The 25006-nt window shown below is 37.7% G+C and overlaps 1 protein-coding gene and 2 long non-coding RNA genes across 15 annotated transcripts; 2 read left to right on the top strand and 1 right to left on the bottom strand.

The window, feature by feature from the left end:
- Window positions 1-11634: 11634 nt before the first annotated feature.
- LOC127791383 (rust resistance kinase Lr10-like) lies at window positions 11635-17520 on the top strand. 13 transcript variants are annotated; one of them, XM_052321217.1, is made up of 3 exons: window positions 11635-11834; window positions 15662-15798; window positions 15925-17520. In XM_052321217.1, exons 2-3 carry the CDS (start codon window positions 15783-15785, stop codon window positions 17223-17225), a joined length of 1317 nt encoding a protein of 438 aa, XP_052177177.1. In that variant the 5' UTR covers window positions 11635-11834; window positions 15662-15782; the 3' UTR covers window positions 17226-17520. The 13 variants fall into 13 exon arrangements, with proteins under 13 accessions (XP_052177177.1, XP_052177180.1, XP_052177179.1 ...); XM_052321220.1 differs by having other exon boundaries at window positions 11635-11855; window positions 15946-17520; XM_052321219.1 differs by having other exon boundaries at window positions 11635-11855; window positions 15937-17520.
- LOC127791386 (uncharacterized) lies at window positions 14168-15220 on the bottom strand. The gene is made up of 2 exons (XR_008020937.1): window positions 14926-15220; window positions 14168-14847 (listed from the first exon to the last, which is right to left on the bottom strand). It is a non-coding gene; the product is annotated as an uncharacterized LOC127791386 (long non-coding RNA).
- A 3757-nt stretch (window positions 17521-21277) lies between the features above and the next one.
- LOC127791385 (uncharacterized) lies at window positions 21278-23299 on the top strand. The gene is made up of 3 exons (XR_008020936.1): window positions 21278-21584; window positions 21696-21742; window positions 23086-23299. It is a non-coding gene; the product is annotated as an uncharacterized LOC127791385 (long non-coding RNA).
- The last annotated feature ends 1707 nt before the right edge of the window (window positions 23300-25006 follow it).

Raw genomic sequence — 25006 nt, 5'->3', positions numbered from 1 at the left:
GGCCCTAAAGTGGACCGTCGGGTGGACACTCCTAGTCACTGGCCGTTGACCGGTGCCGAGCATTGCTGACTAGCTCTACCAGTATGTGATTTACTGCACGTTTAGATTCATTATATTACTATTCATGATTTGATATGCACATGGGTACGGGTTGCATGTTGGGATATTCATTTATTGAGTATGCTTGGACACGGACATTCTAGCTTGGTCAGGTTACATCCAGCACGAGCATATGCATCGCGTGTGATTTACTATGTGGGCAGAGCATGGCTTGATGCCTGGATGTATGGGCGCCAGTGTATCACGTTGATGCTCACTATGCCATTGCATTTCTATGTGCATTGCATGGCTACTGGTAGTATATAGTTCTCGGACGGGAGTATCGTACCGAGAGAGCCTATAGCTCGGATGTCGGGAGTACCGACATGGACGGGTGGCGGGAGTACCGACCCGGGATGACGCACACAGGATGCTGGAGGTATTTGTTACTGTCCAGGGCAGCGACAGGTTGGTATGAGACTTGGGTGCTAGGTGTCTTATGTGGGCCCCAAGGATCGGTATGTGCTTTTATTATGCTATACTATTGTGTTGTAGCGTCGCATGGCTTGTGTGTACTTGGGGGTTGGTATTCTGGGGGAGAGTTTATTGGCTCTATACAGCCTTCAGCCTTTCTTTTCTTATGCTTACTGAGTCTCTCGACTCACCTTATTTTTTCATCATTCCAAGTAGTCGCAGTGTGGGCCATGGACAAGAAAGTCAGCTTCTAGCGGCAAAGTCGGTATGGTGTACAGGCAATCCCGTCAGTCTCTGTCAACTCTAATGTTTGAGTAGGATTTACTCTATTATTTTGTATTGTGCCAAATCTTTCCTCGAGTCTCGTGTATGTCGGCACAGGAGTCTGTGTTCATTTATTTATCATGTGACCGTTGTGTCAACGGGGTACCCGTAGTGTATGCATGTGTTTAGTTTCGCTTCCGTTATACTTATTTTCGTGTATGCATGCTAGGGTAGTCTTTGTCTTTTATTCATTCTTTTTCTCCTCCCGTAGGCACTCCCATTTGGGTAGTTCAGGTGGTTGAGATATCCAGACGATGATACTTACAAAAGGTGAGACTGCATGGTGTTCTAGTTTTCCGCTACTAAGGTAGGACCAATCCACCTGATCCAAAACTTAGTTGGGCAAGCTCTAGGGATGCCCTAACAATCATCCCAAGAGTTTTTTGTATTTTTTTATTTTTATATTATTTTTAAGGAAAATTGTTATCTAATATGTATGAAGTTTAGGATAATTGTAAAAAAAAAATAGAAAGTGTCATTGCAGTTTAATATAATAGTGCAATTTCTCCCTTATAATTAATTAACCTCGTTAAACATTAAAAAATAACAAAAATGTTCTTATATTTAAATTCTTTTTTTTATTATTTTTTTTATTTATATTTATTTGTCTTCTCAAATCTTTTATCAATTTCTATGTCTCTTCGAATAGTCAGAAAAGATGATGGCCACAAGAGCAGCAACCACTTATAAGGGATAAGTTTCTCTTTCCCTTTTCTTCTCCCAATTTTTCTTCTTCTTCTTCTTCTTTTTTCATCATTTTCTTTTTCTTGGGTTCAACCGGAATCCTTCTTTTACTTGATTTTGTTTGAACCCTTTTTCTTCTTCATTTTTTTCTTGGATTATTTTTCGCTATGTTTTGGGTTTAACATAACAAAACTTGGGTTCCATCAAACTCTTCTTCTTCTTCTTCTTCTATGTCAAACCTTTATTTTTTCTTTTTTCTTTTTTTCCTCTTCTTTGTATTCACCACACTGACAATGAATCCTGTGTGTGATAAACTCAAATAGGTTCGCCACACGCTGAACAAAACATATTATAAATATTTTTTTTTTTTTACAATTCATTCTATTTTAATTTATTGAAAAATGTTTTAGTTTATAAGAAAGTTTGTGTTGTAAAGGGATAACATAAATTGTACATGCATGAGTAGTAGTAAAAATACAAGACTACTATTCACTATTTATAAATTACAGTAATTAATTCTCTATAATGTTTAAAAATTATATCAATTTATCCATGCTCTTAAATCTAGATTACATATGCTTAGTGAATTTTTTAAAATTTGAATGAAGAGAAAGTGGATCTAATTTGTAGAATAAGACATGAATATAATATAATTCATTCTTTCTAAATATCTAGTAAATGGAAGGATAAATTAAAAATCAATCATAAAATAAAATATATTTTTGTGATGAGGCAAACTTATAAATACATTTAATATATTTATATCATTATTTCCAACAAATAACTATATATTTGAGAAATTCTGACATAATAGCTGGCAAGCATCAAATACATTTTCTCTGGGAGGAGAAGTGCAAAGCGCAAGCTGTTGAGTGTCATGTGATCCTCTCATTGTCAAACCACCATAGGGAGAGAGAGAATTGAAAGTGACGGCAAAATAGAGTCCCTCGGCAAAGTTCTGCGAAAGCCTCTCGTCAACAAGCTATCCAATGGCGGTAGCAGTGGGACCAAGCATTCTAAGGAAGTTCGTCTTCAATCACTGCATTATTGTAACAAGATTGACTGTTGACTTCAATCGTGCGACTTTAATGGGTTTTCACACTTGGACGTGTCCATTTGTCAATTTTAGCAATGAAGTTTTCATGTCTTCCTCCTTATGCCATTTGGAATTTGCAGAAGAGAAATTGAAATAAGCTGAAGCTTGAAAGTATGTGAGATTTGGTTTTTGAGAGCGGTGAATTAATGTTCAATCAGTTCACCACTATGTGTTGGAAGTGAGTGTGTGTGTGTGGTTTTATCTTTATTTTTATTTTCTTTTCTTGCTTGGTCCCCAAGGTGTTCTAGATTTCCTTAGCCCCCAAGGTCTTCTAGAAATACTTGGCCCCCAAGTTCTTTTAAATTAGATTGGTCTCCAAGTTTCCTTCATTGCTAAGTTTATGGGGTGCCTATATATATTGGTTGTGTTGGCTCATTTTTGTGTGTGAAGTTTTCCATTTCTCCACAAGCTTTCAAGTTGTTCTCTCTTCTCAAGTTTTGCCTCCCATCTTGAGTTTTCTTCTTTGAGAGCAAGCCCGTCTTGAGTTCTGCTAGCTCCGGTTGTTCGTGGCTGCCGTTCACCGGAGAGGTCGTTTCATCCTACTGAGACAGTCGCCGTAGTCTGCTTGTCGCCGGTGCAGGGCGCTAACTGTCTTCAGGACAGCACAAAGCACGACTCGACCTACTTCTGTTCCTGCCTCTTCCACGTTCCAGAAATTGGTTCATGCTTCCTTACTGCTCCAATTGCAAGCGTTGCTGTTCAACCATCTTCTCTGATTTGCTGTTTTGGTCTGGTAACTTTTGTTGTTATAAGCTCTTGTTACCGTGAATATCAGCTGTTATAATAGTGGTCAAGTATATAGTATATGTTTCTTGTATCGTAGCCGGTTAGAACTACTTTCTTGTATCAAGCAAGTTATTTTTGTATTACGTACGCATCTATACTCTCTGTATCCCTAACAATCTGAAGACAGTTATAAAGAGAGTCTAGAAAAGATGGATGCCTCTATTCCTGCTGATGGTTCCGGTGCTGCTGCTGCTGGTGTTGCCTCGGGTTCAAACCCGCCCCCTGTTGTTGTCCCGGGTCTACGCCCACCAACTGCCACTATTTCTGCAACAGCTTCTATGCAAGGGCTCGGTTCAGCCGTGGCCAAGCCAATCCCACATGTGGAGAAGCCACCACCATTTAATGGTGAAGATTTTAAAAGATGGCAACAGAAGATGTTATTCTATCTTACCACACTGAATCTAGCCCACATCCTCAAAGAGGATTGCCCCGTTGTCTCGGAAGAGAATATGACCACAGAAACTGTGGCTGCGAGGGAGGCATGGATGCACTCAGATTTCCTTTGTAAAAATTATATTTTGAGTGGCTTGGCCGACCCGCTATATAATGTTCACTGCACAGCGTATGCTACTTCCAAGCAATTGTGGGAGACCTTGGAGAATAAATATAAGCTTGAGGACGCTGGCACCAAGAAATTTCTGGTGGGTAAGTTCTTGGATTACAAGATGGTTGATACCAAATTGGTGGTCAACCAGATGGAGGAACTGCAAATCATCATTAGTGATTTGCATAGCGAGGGATTGGTCATCAATGAGCCATTCCAAGTTGCTGTTGTGATTGAGAAGCTGCCACCTTCATGGAAGGATTTCAAAAACTATCTCAAGCACAAGCGCAAGGAGCTGTCTATGGAAGATCTGTCTCTTCGTCTTCGTATTGAAGAAGACAACCGCAAAGGAGATAAAGTCTCAGATAGATTTGAAGCTAAGGCTCACTTAGCTGAGGCTTTCAAATCTTAGCCTAAGAAGTAGCAAGGCAAGAGAGTAAGCGGATCACTGGGTCCAAAGAAGTCCACTACCAACAAACGCATTCAAGGCACTTGTTGGGTGTGCGGTAAGACAGGCCATAGGGCTGTGGATTGCAGATATAAGAAGGGTCAGAGCTCTGGTAGCAACCAGCGCAAGCTTAAGCCTTCTTATGCCAATATGGTGGAAGATGATGAGCTCGTTGCAGTCATCACTGAAGTCTGCATGGTTGATAATGCCAAAGGCTGGTGGATCGATACAGGTGCTTCAAGGCACATTTGCAAGGATAGATCCTTGTTCTCAACTTATGAGAAGATGGATGACACCGAAAAGGTGTATATGGGAAATGTCGCAGCCTCGATTGTGGAAGGCAAGGGCAAAGTACTGCTAAAGTGGACATCTGGGAAGATCCTGACCCTCACAGATGTATGGCATGTGCCTGAGATTCGCAAGAATCTGGTGTCTGGAACATTATTGAACAAAAATGGGTTTAAACTCGTTTTTGAGTCTGATAAATTTACTCTTACGAAATGGGGAATGTATGTGGGTCGAGGATATCTAGATGAGGGCATGTTCAAGTTGAATGTACAAGCCCAAGTGCCTAAGAAGATTAATAAGAATGACTCTTCTACTTATACTGTTGAGTCGTGTGATGTTTGGCATTCAAGATTAGGACATGTCAATTATCATTCCCTCCAAAGAATGGTTAATCTAGGGTTATTACCTAGTTTTAACATTGATAAGGGACACAAATGCGAAATTTGTATTGAATCAAAGTTTACAAGAAAGTCGTTTCCATCTGTGGAAAGGAATAGTGAATTACTCGACCTAATTCACAGTGACGTTTGTGACATGAAAAGTACTCCCACTAGAGGTGGAAAGAATTATTTTGTCACATTTATTGACGACTGCAGTAAATATTGCTATGTATATTTACTACGTAGTAAAGATGAGACCTTTGATGTTTTTAAAACATTTAAGGCAGAAGTTGAAAATTAACTGGGAAAGAAAATTAAGGTGCTCAGATTAGATAGGGGTGGTGAGTATGAATCATCAGCTCTGTTTGAATTTTGTGAATCTCATGGTATAATCCATCAGACGACAGCACCTTATACACCACAACAAAATGGTGTAGCTGAAAGGAAGAACCGAACTTTGAAGAACATGATAAATTGCATGTTAAATAGTTCAGGTTTACCCCATAATTTGTGGGGGGAAGTGTTGCTTACTACAAACTTTATATTAAATAGAATTCCACATAAGAAGTCTGGCAAGTCACCTTATGAAGTGTGGAATAGTAGACAACCCTCTTACAAAATCCTGAAAGTGTGGGGGTGTTTGGCCAAGGTGCAGGTTCCTTTACCTAAGAGAACTAAACTTGGTCCAAAAACTATTGATTGTGTCTTTATAGGCTATGCCTCGCATAGTGCTGCCTATAGGTTCCTGGTAACAAAGTCAGAAATTCCTGACATTAATGTTAATACTGTTCTGGAATCTATAGAAGTGGAATTCTTTGAAAACATCTTCCCCTTTAAGGGAGATAAACTCAGTGCAAGTGGTTCCAAGAGAACTCATGAAGCAAGTTCTTCAAAAGGCCAAGATAGGCAGGAAATTGACATCGAGCCTCGAAGAAGCAAAAGGGCAAGGAAGGCCTCTTCCTTTGGCCCAGATTTCCCAACCTTTGTGTTAGAAGATGAGCCGCAAACATATGGTAATGCAATGTCATCTCCTGATGCTCCTTATTGGAAAGAGGCTATTAATAGTGAAATAGATTCCATCTTGCAAAACAATACTTGGATATTGGTTAATTTGCCACCTGGGTGTAAACCAATTGGGTGCAGATGGATTTTCAGGAAGAAATTAAAGGCCGATGGTACTATTGATAAGTACAAAGCTCGGCTGGTAGTTAAAGGCTATTGTCAGAAAGAAGGACAAGACTTCTTTGACACGTATTCTCTAGTGACAAGAATCACGTCTATCAGGATACTGATTGCTATTGCAGCATTATATAATTTGGAGATACATCAAATGGATATAAAAACAGCATTCCTGAATGGAGATTTAGAAGAAGAAGTCTACATGGAACAACCTGAAGGGTTTGTTGTAAAGGGACATGAAAAGAAAGTTTGTAAACTAGTAAAGTCTCTTTATGGGTTGAAACAAGCGCCTAAACAATGGCATGAGAAGTTTGATCACACAATGTTATCAAATGGATTTAAGATAAATGAGTGTGATAAATGTGTTTATGTGAAAAACATAAACCAAGAATGTGTCATTGTGTGCCTGTATGTGGATGACATGTTGATAATGGGCACGAATAGAAGTGTCATACAATCCACAAAACAAATGTTGAACTCGCACTTTGACATGAAAGACCTTGGTCTTGTTAATGTTATTCTTGGAATTCGAATAATAAGGAATTCCGAAAGGTATGCTCTTTCTCGGTCGCATTACATAGAGAAAGTGTTGAGAAGATTTGGTCACTTCGAGAGTAAGCCAGCAGTTACTCTGTTTGATCCAAATTCAAAGTTGAAGAAAAACCATGATGAAGGTGTATCTTCTTTGGAATATGCCAGAGTTATTGGGAGTCTGATGTACATCATGAATTGTACTAGACCTGACATCGCCTACTCCGTAGGCAGGCTAGCGAGATACACGAGCAATCTTGGGCATGACCATTGGGGTGCATTGGTCAGGGTACTTAGGTACTTGAAGTACACCCTGGACTATGGATTGCAATATACAAAATATCCACATGTACTGGAAGGATTTAGTGATGCTAATTGGATCTCCGATAGCTTAGAGACTAAATCAACCAGTGGGTATGTGTTCACCCTAGGTGGTGCTGCTGTGTCGTGGAAGTCTTCGAAGCAGACGTGTATAGCACGATCAACCATGGAGTCAGAGTTTATAGCTCTAGACAAAGCAAGCGAAGAAGCTGAGTGGCTTCGCCATTTCCTCGAAGACATTCCATTATGGCCAAAGCCTGTTAACGCCATTTGCATATACTGTGACAACTTAGCTGCCTCAATGAGGGCTAAGAATAGTGTCTACAATGGGAAGTCAAGACACATTAGGCGCAAACATAACACTGTCAGAGAGTTGCTCACAAATGGAATAATTTACATTGATTATGTAAAATTGAAAGAAAATCTAGCTGATCCTTTGACGAAAGGAGTGACTCGTGAGCAAGTCAAATTTACATCGAAGGGAATGGGGTTCAAGCCTTTAAAATGACTTTTCCGGTGGTAACCAAACCTAGTTGACTGGAGATCCCAAGATCTAGGTTAAATTGGCCAACTGGCTGGAATAAGTTATAGTTAACACACTATGAAACTTTTAGTTTCTCCCCATGTCTCAGAAATTGAAGAGTGTGTCCTGTCGATGTTAAAGGGAAGGTTGATATCTTGATATAAGAGGAGTAGTGACAGGGTACTCTTAGTCAATGCTTCCTTATATGAGAGTAGAAGTGGGGTCGCTTCTATGAGAACTATTCAATAGCTTGGGTTCTCTAAAGCTCTCATGAAACCCAGGATGCTGTCCAGGACCAAAATGGACACAATCGTATAGAACTCAGTGGGTTAAGACATGTTGTGTGTGATGTCTATTGTCTCGATTTACCTTCAGAAGGATAGTTCAAGAGCTAGTCTCATTATTTCTTCGATAAATTTGATAGACATTCACTAAGGAAGGTTCAAGTCCAAAAGACACCTTGTTGATGCATGACTTGTCTATTTGCTCTCAGTGACTCCATGTCGTTTTGATAATTTTTTTGAGCACACACACTCATGTGGGGGATTATTGGAAGTGAGTGTGTGTGTGTGTGGTTTTATCTTTATTTTTATTTTCTTTTCTTGCTTGGTCCCTAAGGTGATCTAGATTTCCTTAGCCTCCAAGGTCTTCTAGAAATACTTGGCCCCCAAGTTCTTTTAAATTAGATTGGTCTCCAAGTTTCCTTCATTGCTAAGTTTATGGGGTGCCTATATATATTGGTTGTGTTGGCTCATTTTTGTGTGTGAAGTTTTCCATTTCTCCACAAGCTTTCAAATTGTTCTCTCTTCTCAAGTTTTGCCTCCCATCTTGAGTTTTCTTCATTGAGAGCAAGCCCGTCTTGAGTTCTGCTAGCTCCGGTTGTTCGTGGCTGCCGTTCACCGGAGAGGTTGTTTCATCCTGCTGAGACAGTCGCCGTAGTCTGCTTGCCGCCGGTGCAGGGCGCTAACTGTCTTCAGGACAGCGCAAAGCACGACTCAACCTACTTCTGTTCCTGCCTCTTCCACGTTCCAGAAATTGGTTCATGCTTCCTTACTGCTCCAATTGCAAGCGTTGTTGTTCAACCATCTTCTCTGATTTGCTGTTTTGGTCTGGTAACTTTTGTTGTTGTTCATTTAATTATAAGCTCTTGTTACCGTGAATATCAGCTGTTATAATAGTGGTCAAGTATATAGTATATGTTTCTTGTATCGTAGCCGGTTAGAACTACTTTCTTGTATCAAGCAAGTTATTTTTGTATTACGTACGCATTTATACTCTCTGTATCCCTAACACTATGAAGCACAGAAATGGCTCGGGGGCACCATTTCGGCGTTTTCCAAACCGTTTCCCGTTTCGGAAACATGAAAAACGGCCCGAAACTTTTTCGAGTCGTTTGTGTAATTTTCTAAAATGTCTGGGCCGTTTCACAAATTTAAAAACTTGGCTGGAAACGCATTTCCAGCGCACCATTACAAATTTACAACACAGTTGTTAGCTACTTGGATTAAATCTGGCTCATTCCTTCTCTTCTTCTTTTTATTCTTCTTCTTCTTCCAGTTCGATCTCCCTCGCCGTCGCCATCTGCTTCCAGTTGGATCTTCTTCTTCGGTGCTCCCTTGGTTCCGATCGCCCTCGCCACCGTCTGCTCCGGTGTTCCCCGGCCTCTTTGTTAATAGGCTGTATTTCCAGAGCCCCTTTGTTAATAGACTATAAGTAACATACTTGATTTTGTTAATAGGCTTTCTTGTTGATTTATCTATCTTACCAGCATGGTATAAAGGGTTTTAGTTGATGGCCACAAAAATGACAGTACTGCACCCTTTTTGCAGTTATTTTTCTGATTATTTGTTAGTATAAAACAATTTGTTGATGGGTTTTGTTTAGGTAAATTGATGCTTTGTTGTACTGTAACCATAGTTGGGCTTCGTTTGGCAAAGCAGTTTGACCGCTTATAAGCTATTAGTATAGCTTTTCTGCTGTCCAGCTTTTTAAATTAAGTGTTTGGTAAACCTAAATAGCTTAAACGCTATTTGAATAGCTTTTTCAAAAGCTCCTCCCCCTCAGCTTTTGCAAATCGCTGGTGGAGAAAAAGTTGCGTTGACCATGGAAATTACCAATCTATCCTCAACCAAATCATCAAATTCCAACCCATATCCTTCTTCTTCAACCCTTAGCAACGAATTTCCCACACCGCCACTGTTGCCCGTCGCCATCCGCCTCGTCATTGCCTCCAGCTCCTCCTGTAGTCGCCGTCGCCCAGATCGGCCGCCACAAGCCGGCTCCTTCACCGCCATCACAAGCCCAGTTCGGCCGCCGCAAGTTGCCTCAGTCCCGTTACCGCCATCGCCACCTCTACTTCCAAATTCGCTGCCGCAAGCCGACCAACATCATCGCATCGCCTCCTCTCGCGATCGCCTCCTGCGCCGTCGCCGTCGCCGTCCCCTCATGCGCTGTCGCCCATCTGCTTCTCCATTGCCGGCCTTCTTCTTCACTGTGTATATATGTGTATATATATATAATATGTAATAATATATATTTAGTTTGATATAACATATGTAATAATATATATTTAATTTTTTTTTATAATTTATTAACTGTAAGTATTTTAGCTAGAAATTAATTTATTTATTTTTTAAATTATATTTTTTGAATTTTATTTGCATTATTCAATGTCATGTCTATTTTAATCTTTTTGTCAAGTTCTAACAGCTTATCAGCTTTTATAAACCAAACACATAACTTTACACTAATAGCTTAAAAGCATATTTATCCAAACATGTTATCAGTTTAACCGCTACCCAAATTAAACGCTATTACACAATTTAAACACTACCCAGCTTAAACGCTATTAAAAAAAAGCCTAGCCAAACTAAGCCTTGATCTATCTTCCTGCCATGAAAGGTTTTTAGGGAATAAACAAAAAATGGAAGATTTTGAAGGTTGTGTAATGGGTATTAGTAAAATTGTTTATATGTGTGTATATGAATGCGTGTAAAATTGCGTAATGTGTAATTGTGTATATGAATGCATGTAAATAGAATAAACAATTGCGTATATGAAGGTTGTGTAAAGTGTGTACTAGTAAAAATGGAAGATTTTTTATGTCTTGAACATTGTAAAATTGCGTGCTTAGGATTATTGTTTTCTAATCTTGGTTGATTTATGAAGTGTTATTTAAATTTACTATTTATTTTTAATTACTAAGTCATGTAAGGATAATAGAACTTTCTAAATATTGTTGATGATTGTTTGAATGCATTGTGGACTTTATGTTTACGTTTATTTGAATACATTATGGAACTTATGTTTATTGTTTATATTTGAATATTTTTTTTATTTTTTTCTATATTAAAAATTATATTTACAAAAAAACCCCTATATTTTTTAAATTTACAGTTTACCCCATGTTTCTATTTCCTACCTTTTTGAAAAAATACCATTTTCACGTTTCCGTTTTCATTTCCATTTCCGTGCAACCTAGGTTCACCATTCAAACAGTTTGTGAAGGCTTCCAAAACTAGAATTGGCTTATGAGGAATATTCGTTTGCTTATACAATTGGGTGTCCTTTCGTTGGTTGTAAATTCCAATTTCACCTCAGCCGGATTCTATCTTCTTTTCCATATTCTTTTTATCCATTTTTTTGGCGCTTTAGACAGACAAGTAGTAAAACAGCTCAATTCAAGTCCGGACAAGTGAGAGTTTTCTATTGTTGTTTACCGTCCAAGGAATTCAATCTCTTTGTAACAAGGGGGGTCCAGCATTAATTTAGTTTCATTTGAGTTGATTAATCCTTGATAACTCTGTTTTATGTTAATTTTGCTTGTTTGCTTGCTAGATGTCTTCTAAGTAGACTAGTTTACTTAGTCTCTTGCTTGTGCATTTCTTTAAGTAGACTAGTCCAATTTGGGATGCAGCTGTCTTAAAAGCAACCACAACCACCAGTTTTCTGCCAATCCTTTTCTTGAAATCTGAACTTGAATACACAATAATTCTGTGAAATTTCCTCGCACCTTCTTGCTACTCTCCCTCCCCCCACAAGGGGTCGTCTCTCTCTCTCTCTCTCTCTGTGCATATATATATATATATATATATCACAAATTTTGTTTGTCAGATTAAGAGGGATAAAGGGAAGAAGGAGAGGAAAAAGCTTAGTTGTCTACTTACGAGCTAGCCCTACAGCAGCATTTTGTTGTGAAAGCAGGATTCCTCATCCAGGTGAAACTTGCCTACCTGTTGGTATGTGACATATTTATTCAATACGAATAGTTGATTATCAGTTGTAGTTGCCACCATTAGTGGTCCTGAATCTGTTATTGTCTTTAAATCTCCTCTTTTTCATTGATCTGGTGATTGACAAGGTAAATAACTAGCTAATGGTGAGCTTGGAAACTAAACAGAAATCATATAATCAATCCTTTTGGTATGGTAGGGACAAAAAATCATCATATCACTTAACTTTTTTTCCCTTTTCTACCTAGGGGTTGAGGATTGTTTAACAATTTTATTTTGATTTTTCTTTGTTGAGTAATAATTAATAGTTAAATATGTTTTATTGTTTCAATATGTGGATCATTAAAGAGTCAAAATGTCATGACTCAAAATTGGACCTGACTGACACTACCCTTTAAGAGAACCATCTACCCTGCTATAGGTAGCAAGCCTCAATTCATACAGTTTAGTACTATATCAATCTAGATATAGTTTATTCATTAAGTTTATCATATAATACGAATATTGAAAATTAAATATTATTGATTAATCAAGATTTTTTATGTGACATTAACAATTCCAATATCAGTAACCAATAAATCTGTATGAATCATCCCTTAATCAATGATGATTAACATCACCACTAGTCAGTGTACTACCTAAAGCTTGTGCAACAAGAACTGTACCAGGAGCATGCCTAAGGTATAGTCCGAGAAAAGCTCATACCAGTCTTTGTGCTTTGATAGTCCAGGTCTACCTACCAGTAAAATATTGGGAGGGGGAACACAGAAAACATGTAAAACTGGGGTAAATCTCAACTGACCTAGTGAAGGATATAAAGACATTATATTTGGGAAAATAAGAATACATGCAACAAATAGATAATGAGAATGCCATGACAGTAAGTATAACGGGATAGGGATTAGGGATCAATCAACAATGAATGCAAGACATACAGATGCCGGGAGGGAGTAATCAAGAAGAACAACAGTTAATCAGCATGGAACAATAGTCAGTTCAACATCTCAATCAACACAATAATAAGCCTCAGCCTCATAACAATCAATACCCAGATGTGTTGGCCTACACACTGGGGTTAGCACTACCCTGCTAACTGGGACAGTAAGTAGTGGACTATCGGCTAACACTTACTAGTGTTAGCATGCAGGTTCTAACATGAATACTCCCTTGTCATGAGATACAATAATTTATAATATTACTGGGTAAATGTTAAAACGCATAGTACAATAAATCTGTTTCAATCTCTAGCATCAGCAGTATTGACAATTGCTTCATGAAACAATAATGATAACAGTTACACATGGTCAAAGAAATGGACTCTTACTTCCGCATTTTTATGCAGATTTGTGAATGAAATTTTAATACTTACTTTGAATAGTTAATGTCACACTAAATAAGTGAAGATGCAAAGTGAACGCTAAAGTACCATTATAATAGAATATCACACTCACAATGCTATTGTGAATTAAATTGGTCAACTAGGTCTCACAGGGGACATCCCGAGAATCACCTAGATAATAAATATAAATAAATTAGGTGTATAAGAAAACTTGAAATTAAAATAATACTAACCAATAAAATGATCTTTAAATTCCTATATCAATTTTTTTTTTTACCAAAATATGTATCTATTTCTAATTCCTATAAATACTATGGTGAAGGTTTACAAATATGTCATGTACCTCCTGCTAATAAGGGGTGGTACCTTGTATGGGTAGTTATAGCAGTGAGTGGTTGTACATGGGTAGTTATAGCAGTGATTGTTTGTACTCAGATGATAGCTTAAGGTGGTTGTACTCTCTTGAATTTTGGCATACTTTGGCGCCATATGGCTTGCTGGATCAGTATATAAGCAAATTGATCACACCCAAGTGAGATCATCGAATATCATAATTGAGATCTCTTTTTTCGCCTTTCTCTTCTTTCTATATCTCTCTCTATCTTTCTCTCCCTCATTCTCTGTTCTTCTAATTCTCCCTACATTTCTCCTAAATTCCCCGTTAATTCTTCCCAAATTCTCACCACAAATTGGTGAGAGCACCCTGTCAGATTTTCAAATATGACAAAATAGTCAAGATAAATTCATTTAGTTTAGTTTTAAGTTATTAGTTTATTTAATCCAAAAGTTTGCCTAAGTTATTTTCTAATTTAAAATGGGTCAAGATTTGTGTAATCAATCGAAACTTTAAAGTGTTTAGGTTTTCCTATAATTTAATTGATTTTTAATCAGTTGGTCGAAGTTGGGTTAGATTAGACATTAAAGCTTCCAATTGAGACCCTAAGCCTTATCATTTTGGACGTGAACCTTTGCATGAATGGGTGGAGTCTTGACAGTTGGATTCTAATTGGCTCCTTCAAATTGAGTCTATCTTCTTACATATTCTAATTGCCAAATAGCAATCTGCAGGTGGCTTCCAACTAGTTTAGACTTTCCTCCTCAAGCAATCAAAAGCAGGTCCTGCAACTGCAACTGGGTTATACAATTGTATGGAATTGAGTCCACTCTAAAAGCTAAAGCCTTATTTCCCATTAATCCAAATGGAATCCCCAACTCTAATTAGATAATAACAAGTCAAAGGGTTACTAAACATCAACCCTTTGCAAAGTACAGAAAAGATGAAGGCAAGTGTTTTGGGACTTAATTATTTGGGATAGTTACTGCCATATTTCAATTGCTCTATTACAAGCAAAATAGCTTTTCTATTTTCTTTTTTCTCTTTAACCTACCTCTTTGCTCTAGAACTAAGTTCATGGGGTTCCAATATGGCATTCAAGGCTTCCACTTAGAAGAAATGGGATTTGATTTCATGGAGGTGATTGAAATGCGTTTTCTCACGATGTACAGTGTAGTGGTTCTCACCAATTGAATGAAGCAAGAAGCAAGAAAGAAATTTAAATTCATGGGAAAAGAACTCACCAGCAGCTTTGCTTCCTTCAATTAACAACATTGTGCTTTGATTAAACTGTCCCCCTTTCATTAACTTTTGAAATCAAACCCCTAAAACCAGAAATCAAGATCGAAGGAGCGAGAGCAAAGAAGAATAGACAGATCATAAACAATAGATGATTAACTTACCTGAAAAATTGATTGACGATCTCCCATGCCCAAAGCTGGAATCTTTTTCAATTTGTAGTGAACCAAAAGACGAGAAAGAGTGAAATGTCCATGTGCATTGTACAGTGAAACCTAGAGTACTAGAAAGAGAGAGAGAGAGAATTGGGCCTTTGCAAAAATTAAGGCCCAATGCCATGGGCCTTACACAAAAAGAATTCACTAAAAATAAAGATTTCAATGAACTTATTATTTATCACGCTGACGTGATTTTATACCCTAACCATCACCAGTTTTTTCTTTTTTTGTTTTTTTTATAATCCAGGTTTCGAGCTTCACCTGACTAGTCCTAGGGATGGACAATCTTCCCTCTCGATTCACCCGTTGGGTAAATCTGAATGTGGTCACAGTCTATACAAGCAGGACATTTAATTCACACCTTCACATAGAACAAATGCCACCATAAGGATTTGATCCCTGATACTCCCTATAAAACTCTACATACTTTATCATTGAGCATATCTGTGGGGGCAACCATCATGAGTTTTTAGATGCATGAAAACTATGACTAATGATTTGTCCACAAACTCATCTAAAAAAAAAAAACTTAAAATTGTTAGAGAGATTGGACAACTTTGTTATTTATTCTCTCACACATCTTCTGACATGGGGCTAGATTTTCCTTCACAAGCAAGTTAAACATGCGTAAACATTAAATTCAAGTTGATTGTAATAGTTTTTTTGCAATCTTTGACACTAGGAATGAGTTGAAGATGAAGAAGTTTTTGGTTGGGAAACTATTTCCTCGCACAAAATTAATTGTCTTTGCTGCCCTTTAATCTTGCTTTGCTGAGTTTCGACTTTGGTTGATGCCTCTATAGATGTCTTCATCTGATGGTAAGTTGGTTGATGAAGAAATAGTTACAAAATTCTTACATATCAAAGTGTTTATCAACTGACAAGGCATTGAAAACTCACCATTGTTTTTAATGTTTTTTGATGTGGTACCGGAGTCCATCATAGTGTTAGTGCCAGTAATTGCAGGCATTAGCGTGATCTGTTGTTTTTGTGCCAAGAGAGTAAGAAGAGCCATTGTTTCAGATCTGAGAGCAGCTATTGCTCAGCCAGCCCCGGGTTCTGTGGTTCAAGCCCCAGGTCATGTGGTTCATTCAGAACTGAGAGCAACTGTTGCTCAGCCAGCCTCGGGTTCTATGGTTCAAGCCCCAGGTCATGTGGTTCATTCAGAACTGAGAGCAGCTGTTGCTCAGCCAGCCCCGGGTAATTATGTGGTTCAAGCCCCAGGTCACGTGGTTCATGTGTGGGAAGTTGATGCTCCGACAATGGAGAGGTTCCTCGAAGACCTGGCAAAGGAGAAACCGATCAGATTCACAGTCCAAGAACTGTGTACCTTCACTTCCAATTACTCCACAAGGTTGGGTTCTGGAGGCTTTGGCATTGTCTATAAAGGACAGTTGCCAAATAGGGTTAAAATTGCAGTAAAAGTCCTCAATAGGAACTCAGTTGGAAGAGCTGAGGAGCAATTCATGGCTGAGGTGACCACCATTGGAAGAACTTACCATAGAAATCTGGTCAGGCTTTATGGTTTTTGCTTTGATGAATTCACGAGTGCACTAGTTTATGAGTACATGGAGAACGGATCATTGGACAAGTACCTGTTCAATGATACGCAAGCAATTGAAGAGTGGGAAAAGCTACGTGAAATTGCAATCGGAACAGCAAAAGGCATCGCCTACCTGCACGAAGAGTGCCAGCAGCGCATCATTCACTATGATATAAAGCCTGGAAATGTCCTCCTAGACAAAAAGTTTACCCCCAAGGTCGCTGATTTTGGGCTGGCAATGCTTTGCGACATAGATAGTACCCATGTATCTGTGTCTGGGTATCGAGGGACTCGCGGCTACTCAGCACCGGAATTTGAGCTCAGGAACTTCCGCATAACGCATAAATGCGATGTCTACAGCTTTGGGATGCTGTTATTCGAGATAATAGGGAGGAGGAGGAATGCCCGAAGAGGTTCCACGGACAGCTTGGATTGGTTTCCAAAACAAGTGTGGGAAGAGTACGAGAAAGGAAAGTTGGCTGCAATGTTGTCGGGGTGTTGGAATGAGGAGAAGGATAGGGAGCAAGTGGAGAAGGCGGCTATGGTGGCTCTGTGGTGCGTTCAGGGCTCTCCTGATGACAGGCCGTCGATGAGCGAGGTGGTGAAAATGCTGGAAGGCGGAGTGGAGGTGATGCCACCTTCGAAGCCATTCCATTACTGGTTATCTATTTCCGTGACTAGGCCTGATGCACGCACCCTCTAATGGGAGCCACAGTTCAGACATTTCTACTTGGCCCAGCTGTGGAACGAATTCGCGTCGGTACAAGGACACCACGCCCATCATGGCCAAGTACGAGATTCAAATAGCCAGTAGTACTACCACTACCTAAAAATAGAAAAAAGATGTGTTAAAAGCCTTCCTTGTTTTTACCCTTAAATAATGTACGTGATTTGTGCCTAATGCCATGAGCCAAATGAAAACGAGGCTTCTAGAAAAAAAAATTGTTTGTCGAGTGGCATTGAAACTTAATGCCTAATCTCAATCAATGATAGCTAGATATCAGGTTCGCCCCCCCCCCCCCCCCCCCCCCCACCCCTCTCTCTCACTCAAGCCTCTTTCCTTTATAGAAATGATTGGATGATTAATAACAGAACTGTACTATATTCTGAACCATTTAAGGGTAAGCACTTGGCAATTCTTATTTAAAAATATTGGTAGAGTTTCAAACTTAAATTTTGTAGGTTCTCTAAGAATCGATCTTTCAAATAATTAAGAGACATATTACACTATATTATAGTTTTTAATTCTCAACATTATATAAGTTATTGTTTAAGTACTTTTTTTATTTTTTAATAATAACTGACTCACTTAGTATGTTTAGATGCTAAATATAATATGTTTATATTTAAAAATTAACTAAAATTAGAATGATGATATTGATTTTGAAATAAAGGATGGAATAAGGAGAATGACTTAAACTCTAAATGCTAAAACTTAAACATTAAACATTCTCCATTTGTCTTTGTTAGACTCTCTATTTTAGAATTAATATCACCATGGTAATACAAAATTTTTAATTTCTAAATTGAAAGAATTTTGAATTTTGGCATTTAAAGACATTTTATTTTTTGGAAAAGAAAAATATAAAATTAAATTAAATATGAAACGAAAAACCTGAAACTTAGAAAATAAAGGGAAAATTACCATTTTTTTAAATTTTCAATGTGTATTAATTAAATAGTAAATTTTAATTTTTATTAAATATATATTTAAAATTTTATAATTATAACAATTATATGAATTGTTAATAATTTTATAACAATTTTATAATTATAACAATTATATGCTGCTTTCAGCGTCCTTCTCTCTCGCCGCTCATCTTCCTTGCTCTGTTCACCCTGTTATTTCCGGCGTCACAGAGTTCCCGATCCGGCTTCACTTCTCCCCTGAGATACTTCAAAGCTTTTTCTTAAAAAAAAAAAAAAAAAAAAGCCTATCCAAACAGCCTCGAAGTCTCTCGGCGCGGCACTCTATACTTCTTTGCTACCGATTGGCGCCAAGAGTCGCCCTCGTCAAACCCACATTAATTTGAAGCGCTGCTAATTTTTCCGTCAGTGCTTCTACAAACCGGCATTAATGCATCGACAAGGTAACATATGCAATTGTGTTTCTGCTGATATCATTGGAGTAGGGTTGGTTCGTTGTGCTTACATGAATTTAAGTTGTTTTGGATAGCTAGGATTCTATCCCATATATGACCTGCAACTGTTTTCTAGATGGACTGGTTTCTTTTTTTCTTTCTTATGTTCCTTTTCCTGTTTTATGGTCAATGGGGGTTTTGGTGATCCCGTATGATTTCAATTCTGAAATCTAAGGAGTCTTATTTGTTTCCATAAGCAAACGATTTCACTCTTCATTTATGATAATTCGATTAAGGTTGTGCTTGGATGGGTCATGTTGCGTTTGAATAGGTTCAATTGACCCTGTTACTGTCATTTGGAATCTGAAATTGAAATCCATATTTGGTTACATAATTTTTGGAAGCATTTGGATTTGGACTCAAGAAATAGAAGAATTTGAAATGATGTCATTTTAAGTACCTTATCCAAACGTAATCTTATTTTTATGGTTGTTGAGATGGCTTTTTGATGGGTAGGTTTTCTTTCAGGTTCTTGATTTAATTTTTTAGGCTGCCAATGAGTGGTCAAAAAAGAATTCCTTTAAAACTCTTTTTTACTTAAGTGGGAAGGAAAAAATGTTAGGTGGCAGTTAAAGGTGGCACTCCACTCCTTTTTCAACCCAATAATTGCTATGGTTTTAGCAAATCAACTAATTAACTGCTCCATTATTAAGTTCTTCACAATATTGAATTTCTTGCTTTTATTGTTTTGCTAATGTGCTTACAATTCAATGGCTTGCTTTGAGCTCCTTTGTATGCTGGGTATATTTACCAATGACCTCCGAGTGTCTTCCATAAAATCTGCTCACAGTAAGCTCATATGATGTTTTTGTCTTTAAATTTATTGTCCTGAATCATGCCATTAATTTAAAGTTCATCAACTTTTTTCTATTTTTATAAACCTCAGTACAAATGCATTATTGTCTAAATCTGGTATAGACCAGAGTTATAGTTTCCCCTTACCACTCCGGGAACCATGCTCTAATTACCATGCACTGAAACATGGTGCTTTGGCCTCTTGGAACACCATGGTACATGTGTCAGTTCTCCAAGATTGGAGAACTGGAAAAACGTAAATATATAACCTTAGTTATGTATTTGGCAGGCATTACACTTAGTATATAATGGAAAAAATGTAAATATTATATAATGGACCAACATCAAATATATAACTTGTTATGCTCAGTTATTATAATGGAAAAAATTATTCTGTGAAAAAAAGGGGATAAGCCTAAAGAATAAAACAAATACAAATTAGAGAACAAAATATAAGAAAAGGGAATAATTATTTGATGCTTAGTTATTATTTTATGCTCAGTTATTTTATAAAATAGAGAAAGAGAAATTAGAAATAAAATGTAAGAAAGATAACCCAAAAAAGACACGACTCAAAATGTGTTTAAAAAATAGTTATTAAATGTGCTCGCGCATGATGTTTTGGAGGCAGTCCACTTTAGCCAACCATAGAAACCTACACCCAATACCATGTTCCAAGAAATGTGGTGTACCACACCTCCATACTGTATTCTACAAATCAGGCAACTATGGTATAGACTTATTTCTTCTATTGTTGTTGGCTAAGTCATAGTTATGGTTATACTTCATTTCTTGGATAATTCTGGAAGCTAACTCTTAGTTTTAAACTTTAATTTATCTCAGTTATAAACTTAATTGCATCACCAAACAGTTTATTTTGTGGATCAGATTTTTCTTACTTTAGTAGTTGTAAGGGGTATCATGATATTAAGTTGCAATGGAGGGGGTTATCAATGTAAGTGTCAGAAGCCGCGACTAAGTTACCCAATTCGAATTTTTTCTCCTCTTGCTGTCACTTTTATTTCATTTTGCTGCTGTTATTTCTGATTATTTCTTACTGTTGTAATTTTGATATTACATTTTCCAGCTATAATTCTGTTATCAGATTATTAGCCTAGGGAGGGCCCACATGTGAGGGCCAGAATAGGACAAAAAGGATTGTTATAATCGCTGGTAAGGTGTGATCTTCTCTGGTAGTACATTTGCTAAGAATGCATATACTCTCCAAGGTACTCTTGGAAAGGATTTTCGAAATTCATCAAGAACAATCTGAATTCTCTCTCAATTTTTTCTCATCTCTTTCCTCTTCTTCTGTTCTCTCTATTCCTATTCTTTCTGTTTCTCCCCTACTACTTTCTCTGTTGTGACTTCCTGATTCTTACTGAATTAGGGAAGCAGCTATTGTCACCGCCCAATAGTGACAGTAAGGCATTTTAATACTCTTGGATTATTAGATTATTAACCACACATCTTAAAATGCATCTAATTGTTAATGCAATCATTGCAATTAACCTTGTTGGTGTGTTAATATACAAAATTAACTGTAAATTTATGTTTATGGTTTTATTAATATTGTGGATGGTTCAAAATAAGGGTATTTAAAAAAATTGATTTAACGTGAAAATCGATCGAACCGTATCACACCGCTCAATTTTTTTGGATGATTGGTTTGACGTGGTTTAAGAAATATTCAAACCGCGTGATTTGTGGTTCGGAGATTTCGCAGTTCGGTTTTGAACAGATCTGTCTGAGCAATAATAATAAAATAAATAAATAATAAAATACAAAATGTAAAGGGCATGTAACCCTTATGCCTTCCATTCTATTTCTTCTCTGTGTTCTCTCTACCAGCGCCGCACCACATTTCTTCTCTGTGTTCTCTCAACCAGCGGTGCACTTCTAACCCACCAGCCCGATCGTCGCCGCCTGCCGGTAAGTCCATTCTTACTCTGCCATCGTCTTCTTCGAACTTCATTTGCAGTCGATGGCAATGCTGGAGTACGGTCGTCAGCCACCTCAGTCCATCGTATCTAATTACGAGAGAGAGAGAGACAGAGAGAGCAGGGTACCGATCATTCGATCAATTACCTCACGCATCTCAGTTCCAGATTTGAAGTACTCAAGAAGTATTTATCAATCACTGCTATCGATTCGATTCGATTCGTTCTTCTTCTAGTTTTAATCCTTGTAAACGTTACTGGTTGTGTATATATATATATATATATACGTATCTGAAGGAAAGGGAAAGGACGAACGAAGCTTGCGTGCTTGAGCACTCCTTCTGGTACGTTGAATCGACGGATTTTCATTTGTTTTGCTTTCATTGCGTTTGGATTTGGATTTGATGAGGAGAGGAAAACGGAAAATGAAAGACAACAAAAATAAAGTGAAAGAATTGAAGGCCGATTGGCTTGTTTTTCCTGTCTGGTTTGGGAATGGGGTGAAAAAAATGGGTTTTGTCTTGAAATTCATTTATTGGATTGGTTATTTAATGGGAAAATGTACATGTAGAAGGAAATTCGAGAATTCGGGTTTTCATTTTTGGGAATTTATCTTAGTTTCTGCAGTTGATCAGGAATAGAGCTCCCGCTTTTCTTCTATTTACTGTGCTTCAATCAGCTGGAGTTTTATATAATTTGGCGCATTTGTAGTGCTCTCTCTCTCTCAAGACATTTTTGTAGTCTTGGAGCAACCTACTAGACATATGTAAAAAACATGCTCACTCGAATGCACATTTTTATAGTCGAGATTTTTCTATGTAATTCATATCTGGCTTTAAGTTACATGAGGTCCCATTTTTATATGTGCACAAAGTTCAAAATTTATAAATTGTTGTGACACAGCTTTGAGTTAAGGGGCAATGTAAAACCTTTGTTTTCCCTCTATACAATAGTTTTGACAATAATGATTAGATGAGTGGGTTTTGATTTGTGCATACAATCTATTTGTTCAAAAGTTTGGTCATAGTTAAATGATGATTGACCCAAACATGAGTTGAACTCAACTGATCAGGACTATGGACTATCCATAGCCGTCTAGGATATGTATTCCTTCAAGTGGCTAATAGGTAAGACCTTCTACCCACCCCCACCCCGTGTCTTTCTCACCATCTTGGACTCTTCTCTAGGTAAGTGATTTACACTGACAAATCTCAATTGGCCGGTTTGCTCATAACTAGTATTAATCTTATGGTTTGCTTTTTCCCCGAATAAAGATGGTTGGAGATCTAGAATTCATGTAATTGATCCCACCTAATCAGATTTAGGCTTGTTATTGTTGTTGTTGGTTTTTTGATTCCATGCAAGTGCCTATTGTTTTGTTTGATGACCTCCACTTATTTGGTAAATTGTCTGAAAGATCCTTTGTATCTATCTATATTATCTGCTAATAATTTATCAATATATATTATATTCATGTATGTGTGCTTCTACAGATCCCATTTTCTTTGGATATCCAAGTCTATAAATATGTTCAATTATGGATGTGATATTTAAGCCAAATGTTAAGTTCGATGGGAAAATGGATTTTTTTTTTTTAATTTTTTGCTTATACTGCATCGTGCAATGATTGATGTTGCTATATCTTTGTTTGCTAACTGCTTTATCGTTATTGTTATCTGTTAAACAGATTCACTTCATACATCTCATAAAGTAATAAGGTAGAAGGATGCAGAAATTGGGAGATTTCAAGCTGCCCCACTTCTTCAATTATCCACCATACTTCACGTAATAGCTTGTGCTTTTGACTTGTTACCTATAAAAGAAAAATGAAAAACAGTTTGCTTTCCTTTTTTTAAAAAAATATATTTTCTTAAGTACTTATGAAGCTGGAGAGATTTGTTAAGAGCCCATATGTTCAATGGCGTGCTTTTTTAAGTAGGCCTTGACTTGGCACATTTTAGTAAATCAATAAAAATTTTGAAATTGCCATTCTTATGCAGTATCATTGTTCTCAACAAGCATGTATTTTTTTAAAGAAAAAAAATACTCTTTGCATTTCCTGTTGCCTTGCAAAGAAACTATATGGTTCCATGAGTATAGTTTGGGTGGAAGTGTTGCAATATTCCCTTTAATAATAAAGTGATCCACCCTCCATGAAACTTTCAGAACATCTTTAGCGTCTACCTGGTTTCCTTTTTTCTGGTCATGTATATGCCATTAGATTCGCTCACCCTTCTCCCTCATATTCTATCATTTCCTTCAATACCACACTATTTTGTTTTGTCTGGGTCCATACCATACTATTTTGATATTTCCAAATTTATGCTGCTAAACATAGTAAACTGAACCTATAATTTGGATCCAAAACCAGTGATGCCATGTTTCTTCTGCAAATTTCTAACCTACGAAATAGGTTCCCTTAGGACCTTAAACAATGAAAAGTTTTTTGGTACAGAACTCCTATATTCCAGCCTCTATGGTTTTCAGATGTGACGTATTGATATAAAAATGTGCGAGTTGTATTGTGGCCAATAACATTTGAGTCAAGCTGAGGAACAACTTCAATTTCAGGCCCATAATTGAAGTTCCATAATTAGATTAATTCTCTCAACTACTCGATGGTGCTGGAACAGCAACCTAAGTTGGCAATTTTTTCTCATCCAACTGCTGCTTTTCTTCAAAAGGTGACATCATTTTAAGGGCCTCCTCCTCACCAGTCCCATAGGAGATGAGATAAATCACGAAACTCAATAATCTAAGATCGAACACGGGACCTCTTACTGGTTATATAACGGCTACAGTCCAAGATTCTTCAATCGCGTTCTCCCCCAACTGCTGGGCTATGCCCACGAGGGCGATCCACCTACTGCTTTTGTTACCTCTTTTGGTGGTTGTTGCTTGAAGGCTTTCTAGATTACGAGACGGACTATGTTTTCTTCTTTCGAGCTGCTTGTCCTAAAAGTGGCTCTATATCTTCCTTATTAATACTACCAATTGATCGTTGACCCCTACACCAACGTGAGTCTTATATGGGTGAGAAAGCGGTCTTCTAGTATTAACTTTTAAAAAATAATTGTGTTTTGCTCAATTTTTTTTTAGAAAATGAAAAAATAGTGAAAAAATCATTTTTCAATGTTGTCTTCTTTTATTTCACTTCTTTTTAGAGATGAGCTAATGTTTGTTCTTGTAACATCTCGATTGAGCGATAGGAAAGACCGAAACAACTTACCCTGATGGGCCTACGCAAACTTCCCAGGGGGTCACCCATTCTTGAACTTTCCCAGCTCAAACACGCTTAACCTCGGAGTTTTTTGCCAACATTCAGCCCAAAAGGTATCTAACTGGTGTTGTTTACTTCTTTACTTATTCTTGATATATACTACTCTTCTCTGGGCTCTTAGGGTATTACATTCTCCCCCCTTGAGCACATGACGTCCTCGTCATGCAATCTTACAATCGGGCCCAGATCTCCTCCCCTGCATGGCTGATGTGAGATTTGCTTAAGGTGCCTACACGCACCCCCCTTAGGGACTCAGTGTCCTCACTGAGGTTTGCACCCCCCCTAAGGGACTCAATATGAATTCTTTGGCAATGCTTCTAGCATATGG

Source organism: Diospyros lotus, chromosome 15 (genome assembly GCF_014633365.1).
Source record: "Diospyros lotus cultivar Yz01 chromosome 15, ASM1463336v1, whole genome shotgun sequence".
Classification (NCBI taxonomy): domain Eukaryota; kingdom Viridiplantae; phylum Streptophyta; class Magnoliopsida; order Ericales; family Ebenaceae; genus Diospyros; species Diospyros lotus.
This window is presented reverse-complemented; position numbering and strand designations above follow the sequence as displayed.